Here is a 13487-nt window from a genome sequence, read left to right as displayed (position 1 = left end):
TTAAATACAGTAACTCATTTCCACTGCTCTCACTCTTGACTTGTGTCCTTCCAACAACGTCCAAGCTTCACTTCCGTACGTCAGAGTTTGTATCACAATACTGTCATGTAGTAACTTTTTCACTTCCATGCTCACTTCCCTGTTTCTTATCACTGCTTTCAAAGAACCAGCAACCTTTCTTCCCTGCTGTACCCTTTCAAGCACTTCACCCTCCAAACCTCCATCCTTACTCATCACACTACCCAAGTACTTAAACGTACTCACATTTTCCAATTCCTCACCATCCAACCTCGCTGTACATTCACTGACTTCACCTCTCTCAAAGACCATCACTTTACTCTTCCCTACATTCACCTTTAGATTCCGTTTCTTACACACTCTCTCAAACTCATCCACCAAGCCTTGAAGCTCCCCTTCGTCTTCACTCAACAACACAGTATCATCTGCAAACAACAGTACAGGGAGTTTCCAAACACTATCCTCTCTCACCAGGGCCACTCCAACATCCACTACCCTACCTTGTACCTCTTTTATTACCCCATCCATGTACAGATTGAACAACCATGGAGACATGACACATCCGTTTCAAACCAACTTTCAAAGAGAAAAATTCACTTAGTTCACCATCCACACGCACTGCAGCCTTCGCACCATCGTATATACTCTTCACAGCATTCAACAACTTCCCATCTACTCCATATATTCTTAACACTTTCCACAATCCTTGTCTATCCACCCTGTCATATGCTTTCTCCAAATCCATGAAAGCCACATACAACGTCTTTCCCTTCTCTAGAAACTTTTCCACTAAAGATCTAAGACTGAATATCTGATCTACACAACCTCCTCCCTTCCTAAAGCCTCCCTGTTCTTCTCCAACTAATTTCTCTGTTCTTTCTCTAACTCTGTCAATAAGTATCCTACCATACACTTTTCCTATTATACTAAGAAGACAAATGGCCCTATGATTACCACACACTTCTTTTTCCCCTTTTCCTTTGCACAAGGGAATAATTATACCTGACTTCCAATCCTCCGGGACTCTACCTTCCTCCCAGGCCAATCTGCACATCTTCCACATCCATTCTACTACTATCTCTCCCCCATGCTTCAGCATTTCACCACACATAAGTGTTCAAGTAAAATAGGAAACACATACATAAGATTTTGAAGTCAATCAATAGTGTAAAGAATGCATAAATGATAAATATAGTGTTCAGTCGTGAAGAAAAAGCAAATGAGTAAATAGTTTGCTAGCCTGGCCGCAGGCATGCCTGGTGATAAGCTGCCTGCCCGCGCTCCTCCCTCACTCCTCCCCTCCTCCTCCCATAGCCAGCAGAGACGTATTACCACGCATATAACACCTCTTGCCTTCATTTTTCATCTATTTTTCATCGATTTAATGATGTTTAGGCTTTTTCCTGGATACTTTATTTTTCCAAAACTATGCTGCCCCATATAGTCAATATAACTGATATGTTGCCCGCCCATGAGGGGTTATGGATAACATACATATACCAAATAGTTGATGAACTGAGTAATATTCCATACTTGCTAATCTTATGTAATACAGAAAAAGTACAAACCCAATCACTTGGCAGTTCTGATGTTTTTCCTTTCAGGAACACACAAAAAGGACTTAACTGTGCAATTTTATTAGTTGAAATTACTGCATACTGTGTACTGCTTGTCAATCATCAGTCATTAATAGGGAGAAGTTTAGTGAGGTATTTTTACAGCAAATGAACACAAAGGCAAAGCAACTTACTTCTTAGCGGGGGCGCGGGGGGTGTGAAGTCGGAAAAATGTGTGATGCTCAACACAGGATTTCCATAGGCACTTGCAGGCTCGGTAAGACCCAAGGTTGAACCCAAGAACGCTGTCATAGTTTTCAGACTGCCGGAAAAAGAACAAATTATTAGAAAAGTGCCACACTCTTTTCACTTTCACCTGACCTATATTGCCATCATTCCATATTCAGGACTAAGTTATAACAAGAGATAAACACTTGAATATGGTACCAATCATGAAGAAACGTTATGGAAAGGATGCAGAGCTGTAGGAATGTCTTTTTCTGACATTAAGCCATGTGAAATGAGCAGAAAACCAACAAAAATCATGGCCACAACTAAAATATTGTAGTTTATAGAGTCTAGGAGATAAGTTTGCCTAATATTTCACCTCTTGTGTTCCTCATATGCCTCTGCTGGGCAGTATTTGTAAGCCTAGGAGGTCTGAGAAGTATCTCTACGAACCAACAGGGAGAAAAATATAAATAATAAAAAAAATAATTTGGTTTTACGCCAGGTATCCCCCAAGGGCTAAGGCGTTGCCCCTGGGTAGAGGACTTTGGACTGGAGCGTGTAGCATTTTATGACTGGATGCCCTTCCTGATGTCTACCAATGACCTTCGGGTGGATTCGATCCTCCGACCCTTCGATCAGAGTAGAGCGCTCTAACCCAAAGAGCAATCCCCTGAATGTGAAATACTGTAGTCACAATGGGACAGTATGGCACCTTTGTCCCTGACTTACAATCATGATCAAAAAATAAATAAATAAATAAAAATAAAAAAAAGGGCCAGCATTGTGTCCTGTTCCATACTTCTCAGTCCTTCCAAAATATCAGAGTATCCTTTCTCCTTATACTCTTTTGTTGTGTACTTCAAATTGCTATTAAATTAAAAATACTGCAAGCAACATCTTCAACTGCCACACCAGCAGGGAGGTGGTAACAAACATTTGATTATCATACAACACTTCACACACAAACATGACTCCAGCCTCCCACACACACACAAGACACCATTACAATGCTCAACAATTCAACAATGAAAATTAAAACAAAATCAGAATACAGAATACAGAAAACTGGATGGCCTTTGAAACAACACACAGCCACTCAACAGATCCCTCTCGGCTTTACAGAACACTTTAGAGTATCATTATATCACAAGCAAGTACCTCCAAGACCCACACCACCATCACATCCAACACTCAACATATCCCCTCATATAAATAACAAGTAAACATACTAGTCTGAAAAACAATCCCCTCTGTATAGACAATCCATTCCTCCAACACAATGTACGTCCTTTGACTCCAGGCCAAACATGTAATATTGTAAAGAAAATAAATAGCTCTACAAGCAAAGGGCCAGATGACATAAGCAACCTGCACCTGACACACCAGTAATTTTCATACACACACTGCAGCATTCTGAACATTTGGAAACATGGAAAAACTATCACTAAATTCAAACCAAACAAAAACCCAGCAAACCCTTCTTTGTACAGACCCATAACACTAATATTTAGTAAACCATCTAAAATATCCAAATGTCTGACTCTTAACAGAGTCACACTTCACAATCCCCTTCCTCCCACACAAAATATTTTTAGAACATTAGCTACACTCCACTAATACCTTAATCACCAATCTCACACAACACACACCTGATGGCATCAACTCCACAAGACCTGCACAACATATACTTCTTACAACAAAAGATTTTAGTAAAGCCTTTGATGTCATCTCCTGATGCAAATTTTGCATTAAAAAATACAACACTAACATGGAAAACAACACTAAACATTGGCCTATCACCTGTCTACCCAGCTGACAAGCATATGAGACATTCCTTGGGAAGTATTCATAAACGTAAAATTCCCCAGAGCTCTGTTCTTTTAAATACCTTCTTACATCACAACTGCCCACAAGCATTACTTCATATGCAGATATTAAAATGACTAGACACTACACAGCAGATACAGCATGCTCACTGCAACAAGACTACACTAATACACTTTAGGCATGGGTTGCAGAAAACTGCCCAACAATTTCTTCCAACCAAATCCATCACTACACATCACCAGTGACTATCATGAACACAATTACATCGCTAACATCCCATATAATGATGTGCCATAAACCCTTTCCACCACCTACAAGGCATAAAGAAGTGATGCATACCCACACTAAACATACTGAAGAGTTCTTGCAGATCACTGGTTAAAAAAAAAAAAAAAAAAAAAAAAAAAAAAAACTCTCCTTACTCTAAACACAATATCTCACATCAGTGATGCCCTATATTTCCTTAGCATGGGCTTGCATCCTATCAAAAACCCACTTCAAAACCCTGCAGACCATGCAGAACACTGTACTACATAGCACCACTCCTGCAGCTCACTTAAATCTTGACGTTAAAGTCCTCACTTTTAGCAGTTACCTGAATCTGAGAGGCACAGAATTCTATGCGGCAGACTGTGACAAAACACAATAGCTCTGTCAGTACATGAATAAACTACACAATACAATAAGGTACGGTACATAAAATCATCCCAACACAAGCATAACCATACCCTCTTCAACAACATCCTACCTCCAGACACTCCTACATAAACATTAATAAACACCTACACACCCATTTCATATGCAGGACAATCCATCACACACCTTGATCGAAACTCTATACTACAGGCTCCTGCCCAGATATACATCCCTCATGAGTATCCTTAAACACAGATGGTAAGAGTTCACCTAGCTAGGCTTAGATTAGGACATCACTCAGTGCTCCTAAGTTGGCAGTTCACATTTGGGCTGGGTGTGTCATGCATCACTTGAAGACATGACATGTATAGTGAGCACTGCAAAGCACACAATTCACTAAGGTGCAGACATAACATCAACGGCACAGGGAACCTGTGAACCAACCCCACTGGGGTGCAGTTGCTTATCAGTGGTTGATGGGTCTGCTTGATCAGACAGACCAGGGTTAAGCATCAACAACAACAGTGACAAATACTACTGCACTACTACATTTCACATCAGTATACTTTGAGATATTGTAATATAAAGATGCAGAACTGCATATTAGCGTATCTACAGGCAGCAATTATTAAAAGTCATTTCATTACAGTATTAATTAACTGATGAACCAATATCACAATTAAATTTGCTACTGGTTCATGACAGTTACCTTGAAGACAAAATGTGTGTTTTTGTGTTTGTAGATTAAGAGTCATAAACCAGAAGCATGACTCACTTAAAGTAGCATTTTGCCTGCACATTCCTTGATTTTAACTCACTGGGCAGATGGGATGTCAACTTCAGTTTCTTCTTACCATCACTTGATGATTTGATTCAGCTTAGGATGGACTTTTCAAACTGCAGGTGTTACATACAGCCTGAACATAACCCTTCAACATGAGAGGCCATGCCTTAGCTGAATAAAACAGTCCGGTAGCAGCAAGAACAAGCTCAAAAAGACACCACACGAGGCCGTCCTCTCTCCAACATATACCACCCTCTCACACATACCTCTCCATCCCCATTTTCTCATATCAAGTGAGTATAATACAGTACTGTATAAAATTTCCTTTGTTTATGATGATGATGATATACCATTACTGAGGGTGGTGGGTGAGGACACCAATCATCCACTCACATGATACAGTGCTGCCTATTTCTTCCTTCACTTTTCTCATTCTTTCTGTGACTGCCCTACTTTTTTCTGGTTTCTCCCAAACTTCCTGTCACTTTTTATTACTCTTCCTTCCACTTCAGGTGACTCTGCATCAAATGACATGTCTAATGGCTTCCTATAAACCTGGAAGCAATTTACATCACCGGGAGGTAACCATACAACCAATTAACGAGGTGATATGGAGTCTACAATAGTGCCCGTTAACTGGGTTGAGAGGGAAACGTGGCATCTATCTGGGCACCCACCGTCCACACTCTTCCCCATGCTGCACTGGGGATAGGTACTGTTTGTCGCATGGGAACACAATTCACAGCGCAAGACAGCCTCGCAGAGGTGGTTGTTTGCCTGCTGCTGATGGTCTGTTAGGCCAGACAGACTGGGATTACCTAACAACAACAAAAACAGCAGCAGCATTACAGATGATTCACAGAATTAACTGCTTTTACCAGGGGCGTATCTAGAGATTTGGGGACCTGGGGGGCTAGGTTCTTTGTGGGGCCCCCCTCCAGGAAGGGGGCCCCACAAAGAACCTAGCCCCCCTAATTCTCAAAACTTATCTAATATCTCAGCCGGGGTTATTGGGATGATAAATATACATATTTTTATATATTAATAAAAAAGCTTATAAATTTTTAAGGCTTTGGGGCCCCCCCCCTCAATTGGGGGCCCAGGGGGCAGTTTCAAACAGCCCCCCCCCTCAATTGGGGGCTCGGGGGGCAGTTTCAAACAGCCCCCCCCCCCCTCAGGTACGCCATTGGCTTTTACTAAGATGAAGAAGTACATGATTTCTTCATATTCTTTACAACACCTTCAATTATTTCATAATCAGAAATGTATTGTGTAACAAGAATTAGCAACTGCTAAACAAATTACCTCTAATTAGAATTGTTTAATGTCATGTGATTTATGTTTTATCTATCTACCTATTGCCAGACACCACAATCTATCTATCTATTGCCAGACGCCACAATCCCGTAAGGGGTGGCCATTTGACCTTGAGTTATTTGTTTTACGGGGAGGAGCACTAACCCATCACCAACCAACTTGTTGACACGTAGGAAGCACGTGTGGTTTGGTTATATGGTTACCACCCAGCGTTGTAAATGGTTTCTTGGCTTATGGGAAACTTCTTAGTGAAATTATCATTACTGAAAGGAGGGTGCTTTTCAATGTATCCTACTTTCTAAAATATCTTATGTAGGGCATAAGTTAGGGCATAAGTTAGTACAAATCAAATCAATTCAAATCATTTACAAGCATGCATGCACGCACACACACACACACACACAGTCATATACACAGTGTCCCATGAGTTGATGTACTAACTTCTGGAGATGATTCCTGAGGTCATTCTGAGACAGTGTTCTCCAAGCATGTCTGTCCACAATGTTGGTAATGGGAGAAATAATGATCAATTTCCAGCCACCATTCTTAACCATTACACTCTTTGTTCCTTTATTTTTTGGTCTGACACATCATTCTGTATTTGCTCATTATTATTTAGGTTAGTCTCAATAAAAATAAAGCAAAAAATCGTGTAGTGGTTGAGAACAGTAGCTTGAAATGGATAATCTCTTTCAAGACAACCAATCAAATGTTTATACCTTTACTGCCTAACCGCTGCGAGTTCAACGTATGTTCACAGAACATTCACATCTTTGAATGATCTCAGGAGTCACCTCCTTAAATTAGTACATCAACTCCTGCAACAGCCATGTACACAGTGTCCATCCAGGGTTTATCTGACCAAAACACAGTAAACTAACACATGTTAAAACAATCTATTACAGTAGCCTACCTGTTATTTCACACACAAAGAAAAGGCAAGTTAGCCACTACAAGCACTTGAAGGTTAAGGCAAAATTGTGAAAGTCATAAATCAGGGATGGAAATATAAATTCTAATCAAAGTACAATATTGTATAATCATGTGCAATATTTTTCAGATTAAGTGTTACAGGATAATTATTAAATCATGGTAATGACATATATATTACATTAGTAACACTGCATTGTCTATCACTGAGGAATATTCATGTGATTTTTCTGCAACAGATTTCAACCATGACATGGTTTGGCAAAATTTTGGCCATCACAATTAACTCCACAACTCAGATGAAAGACTTTTCAGTATATTTTTGCTGTCCCAGCCAATTTTATTCAATTTTGGGGAGACTTTTAAACCTGCAGAGGTTAGATAAAGCTTTTCTTAACCCTTCATTACTTCATATCCTTCCAAAGTTGAATTGTCTGAAGATAGCAGTAGTAAAACAGAAAAGACATCATTGGGGGGTTGAGGGGGTTAAGCTGTATTCAATTATCTTAAAACATCTAATCAGACTTGACACACACTTTAAATCATGACACGTTCACATTTTTAATCAATATGGCTCAGCATTTGAGAGTGACAGAAACATTAGCCACTACATAATACACTGCTGTCACTTTAACTTGGCCTGAAATGACATATCTCCAGCTTGAATGCTAAGCTGTGGCAAGAGATCAAAACACCTCTGTGCTCTGGAAAGGATGTTGAGCACTAGTATTATCTTAGTCACTGGAGCTACATGGAATAAGCTGCAAAAGGATCAAAAGCTGGGCCAAGTTAAGGTGAAAGAACTATATCTACTACATGATACAGGATGTTCCATACATCACAAATCACAAGTCAAAATGTTGAAAATGGTTTGTATTCACAGGTGTTCAATATATCTTTATGTATAGTAAGATGTTTTAAATGCATAAATGAATGACCTCCATGTCACCCTGCCCCTCATCATCAGGATGTCTTAATTCACACCTCCCTCTCTCATATACCTCTCCTAATTCACACCTCCCTTTCTCGTATACCTCTCCTAATTCACACTTCCACCTCTCCACCCCATTCCTCCAACCTCAATTCTCGGTTTCCCTTTCCCAGCCCAGTTAGTCTCTCCCACCTCACTCATATACACTATCCTTGTCAGTGTGTATACCAGTAACCCCTTCAATCTGATGATATACTTTATATTGCATTAGTGCTACTACCTGACAATTCTATTCAACTTTTCACACTGGAGAGATTTAATACAGCCTTCAATAACCTCTCCACTACCAGGGCCCTGAATAAAATAGTGATAGTTGTAAAAATAAACTACAAAAATGTGACTGGAATGAAACAGTAGACTGATACATAAACAACGACAAGATATCCAGGCAGCGATCACACAGCATTTTTCCTTCTTTTTTAACACAGCTCTATGATCTCTCCATCTATTTACTATCTTAATCCACGACAGGATGGCCATGAACAAATCATCTGCATGTCTCCCTGTCTACTATCAGGCTGCCCTCCCTTCCACAACCATCCACTTTCATATACCTCAACACTCCATCCTCATTCTCCCTCTTCACATCACTCACACACAGGTCTTAGTCAATCTCCCATTCTCCATTCTCTCCCCACGACCAATGTATTTCAGGATACTTCTCCACTTTCCAACACATTCACATAAACGCTGCAATGCTCCCTAACTTTCTCATTTGTCTGTGTGTCTCCTGAAAGTGTGCAGCATGCTGAATTTTCAGAGAAAACACCATCACTCCTTCAACCACTGGCTGTGTGACTGTTGGTTGTATATCTTGTCCACAATTTGTAGTACATGTAGATGGGTGGCTGCCACTGACCCTGGGAGGTACTACCATATGAATGTAGTGTGGTTACAAGTGTGGTAACAAGCCACAAAATCATCACTTTTAGGCAGGAAACATTCAGCCACACATAAACAGAGTCAGAGCCCAAGCTGAGACTCTCACAATGTTCCACATATTATTAACCCCTTAACCGCGGGGCATCACTTTCGTGATGCTCGGGAGCAAAGGATCATACTGCAGGCCATCACTTTTGTGATTCTGTGTTATTTTGAATTTGCCCGGGCTTTCAAGTGGAGGCTTGTATCATCTATCAGTACTACCAGTGTCCAGCTATACTCAGTTCTGCTAATGTCATCTGTGCTCCCATCCACTGTTGACAATTTAGCTATTTTTCCCTTGTCCTTGACTCCCCTCCTTACCTCCCCTCCATTACCCTCTCCTCCCGCCTACCCAACTGCGCTGCGCTCCGCAAATCCTAGACTGATTTTTCCACTCATTTTATCCATTGAAATGTGCCCTTTGCCCTATTCTTATTCAAAATAATATATAAAAGAAAGAGGAAAGGTAACTGATACTGCCATACATCTGGAATGGGCTAATTATCACCTGGCAACACCCCACGTGCACTCGTTCGCTAATTTTCCCTGTTTATTTCCCCTTGAAATATGCCATATGACCTATTCTCGTAACAAAAATATACATAAGAAGGAAGGGAGAAGCTTAAGTGATATTTACATTCACCTGGAACTACCTAATTTTATTATGTATTGTCTAGATTTCTTGCCAATCATTTCATAGCATATAAATTAGCAGCTGTCACCACACTGACACTGTCAACCCTTCCCTGCCCCTAGGCCACATCATTCAGTTTACTGTCGGCTTTCAAGGTGAAACCATGTCGGATTCGCGCCTGTCCAATTCCGCTGCTTTTTAGCCCCATGCAAAGGGCCCTGTGACCTCTACCCCTACTAAACCTCATGTGGGAAGGGGTAAAGGGCTAAGTGACTATGCTGTGGAACATGAACTGGCTAATTTATCAATGATAATGATGGACAGTGACTATGATCTTTCTGGTGACTCTAAAACAGTGCAAGTGGAAATGTAAATACTGTAATGTGTAAATAGCAAGTGAAAGCAATGAATGTAATTATAACTGAACAGTGGAAAATAGTTTTATAAGTTACTGCAAGTGACAGTGCATAATATAGTGTAAATAAAATTGAAGTGTAAATAAAACAGAACGTAAATAGAAATGTAAATACAGTAGAACCTCTTTGGTCCGGACCCCTTTGATCCGGATTTCTGTTAATTCGGACAAAATTTAAGAATAATAAGCTCCAAAAATATGTTGAGAGTAATTCTAAAGTCATTTTCAGTATCGGCGCGGAAAGCGATCGTCATTCGCTTGGTCTCGGATCACGCTAGGTCGCAACATGGGCGCCTGTTTAAACACACGCTATCATTCGTTCCATCAACTAGTTCACCAACTATTTATATTTTTACACTGTATTTCAAAAGTTAATCCTCCTTACCATGCCCCTTAATGCAAGTGTAGCTTCTGCAATGAATAAAAGTGTTAAAAGTAGAAGTTTGCTTACACAAAAATGGGTCAGAATATTCTGCAGTGTTTAATGATTACTGTTGGTTATTTTTTGTACTTAAATGTGCTTTACTTGTACATCAAACATTAGCTTCTTGCCCATATGGGCGTTATCAGTATGCCAAAGATGACAATGTATTTTTTGCCTACATAAGTTTTATTTTTATTCCAAATATTACAGTTAATTATTTTTTTGCCTACACGGGCCTTAGTCACTTGCTACAATTTAAAATGTAGGCTAGTTTCTTGTCATGGCCTTACCTGTAAATTATGCAATACAAAACTATCGTACATGATTAGTTTTGTTATTTTAGTATCCTTTCATCTCTTGCAGTTACGTAGGGTTGACATATGCCATATATGTTACTAATCAACAAACATACCATATGTAGATAGTTTTTGGTATGAACTGGAGATTACCCTGATGGTCCAGACAATCTGCTAATTCGGACAACCCTTCCCGCCATATAGTCCGAATGAGAGAGGTTCTACTGTACTGTAGTTAGTAATATAAGAACACGAGTATAAATACTTGGAATAATGACAGTGAAAGTGAAAGCTTTGCTCTAGCGAATATAAATACTTGGAGTAATGAAAGTGAAAATGAAAGCTTCGCTCTCTATGCTAGTTTACTGAACGAGAAAGTGAATGCCTGGAGTGAAAATAAACTACTAGTACTGAAAGAAACTTATGGATAAATATTGTCTATATAAATAAGTGTAATAAAGTACTAGGAAAATAAAGTGTGTTTATAAATAATAAATGACAGCTCCGCCTCAGAATACCATCGGGGAACAAGCGCGGGTGGAAAGCTCGTATGCGCTCATAATTTACATTGCTTTCACATTTTTTTTTTTTTTTTCCATGGATTCTAAACTACTTGAAATTCATAGAATAGTGTTTGTAGTTATAATATCAGGCAGTGGTAACCATATTACGGGGTATCAGGAAGTGTAAATTGGAGACTTCGTTACCCAACTTCAGAAGTCTCCACAAGTCCTACGGTAGTCGATAAAGGCTCAACAAACATCCCAGGAGAAAGCTGAAGGTATGTGCCATACGCTTATAAAATTATAATATTCTAGGACTAATAACTGATTTTTGGCAAATATTTTTAAAAAGTCAGTCGGAGCCCGATTATCCCAGCGGGACACGCACGGTACACTCTCGACATCCCTGCGGTTCAGGGGTTAAACAACTTCTTATTTTTTTCTTTTTCTTGTTTTTTTAAGCAACTGTTGGGAAATGACCTGTTGGTTCTGGCACTTGGCTAAAGCTTCCAGTCTATAGAAAAGTTCAGTCGCAGCATGACCAATCCTAATCATGGACTCCTTGAAGGGCAAAATGGTGTTATTTTCATGTATGCATGTGTAATGGTGCTGCAGAGGGACAAAGTCATATGGTGTCACTGACATAACCAGGTGCCCAGTTATATATACATTCCTCATCTCCTCCTCTATCCCCTGAAAGGAGGAGGAGGGACTCTAGTAGAAAGGCATTTTTAGTTTGAAGTCTAATGGGTTCACATCAAAATGACTCTGGGGTCACAACAGCAAACATAATGGTGGACACACTAAACACTTTCTGTGGATACAAGCCATATCATCATTTTCCCTATGATTTATGGTACACCCTGTACAAATGTACGGTCTCTCAACAGTTGAGCCATAGTGTGTTAGAAGCATCACACAAGATATTCACTTCTGAGTCCGGCTCTACCTTCCTGTACAACTTCTTCTTCACAATTTGTAGGAAAGAGTTTGGGTCAGGTTTGCTCTCGATCTGGTCCGTCTATGAGAGACAACACAAAGCAGAGAATGAAGGCACAGTACAAAAAACACTTCCTTTTCATTATGGGTAAACTTACCATTTTTGGTGTAGTTGCTCTAACATGCAAACAATCAGACAGTCTTACAAAAAAAAATCCCCATCCTCTCAAAAAACTAACAAACTTAGATATATGAATCTGGTGTCAAAACTATCAGCAATCATCATGTTATGTGTCCACAAATTAGCAACAACAAATTTTTTGTAGTAACTACACCATGGTAAGGAAAAGAAAATTGTCCGACTTTGAATATTGCAGCAGCTGCATCTGAAATGATGAGTTTACCCTACATGAAAACAAAATAAACCTTACAGCATACTATAACTGTAAGATTAATGATGCATACAGTATAACTGTATAAAGTATGTCAGTACAGCCCAGAACCAGAACTGAATACAGTATGTACTAGTAGTAGTGATATTTAATGTGTGCCATGTTCAACACCAAATACAAATACTATGCACAAAATATAAGATTAAACTCGAGTGATTACACTCAGAACGAATACCCGGTATGTGTACTTTGTGAAGAAAAAAGAAGTACTTATAAATTTCTTTGATAATAGCTACAATAAAGTTATGCTGAAAGTAGAAAGTATGTATAAACTTTTCATCACTGCTATAATAAAGCAACACAAAAAGGAAAGTGCCTATTTACATTTACCAATATCTTTCCAATAGCTATAATAAAGCATTACTGAATTCCATAAAACATACCACTTCTCTTCTCAGCTGGATGAAAAATTGCTTTCTCTTGAATGAGATTTTAACAATTTTTGCCCAGCTAAAAGTGTTCATCTTTATTCCATTCTGGAAGACGACCAGACCGATGGCAGTTACACCCAAGTGTATCTCTCGGTTGGTCGAATCCTGAAAGTAAACAGTTTGTCACAAGTTGCAAAATAATAATGATAATATTAATAATATTAATAGTAATAATAAAG

At 39.4% G+C, this 13487-nt stretch overlaps 1 protein-coding gene across 1 annotated transcript in view; it reads right to left on the bottom strand.

Moving 5' to 3' along the window:
* Ptpmeg (protein tyrosine phosphatase Meg) overlaps nt 1-13487 on the bottom strand; it is a 422625-nt gene that overhangs the window by 291770 nt on the left and 117368 nt on the right. The window contains exons 8-10 of the mRNA XM_080283952.1: nt 13261-13413; nt 12436-12507; nt 1769-1896 (exon numbers count right to left, since the gene is read on the bottom strand). Coding sequence (XP_080140078.1) covers nt 1769-1896; nt 12436-12507; nt 13261-13413 — 353 coding nt within the window. The remainder of the gene's footprint in view (nt 1-1768; nt 1897-12435; nt 12508-13260; nt 13414-13487) is intronic.

This window comes from Coenobita brevimanus, chromosome 99 (genome assembly GCF_032717465.1).
Source record: "Coenobita brevimanus isolate Jiangsu-jjx chromosome 99, ASM3271746v2, whole genome shotgun sequence".
Lineage (NCBI taxonomy): Eukaryota > Metazoa > Arthropoda > Malacostraca > Decapoda > Coenobitidae > Coenobita > Coenobita brevimanus.
The sequence above is the reverse complement of the archived record's forward strand: the minus strand, read 5'-3'. Positions and strand labels throughout refer to the sequence as shown.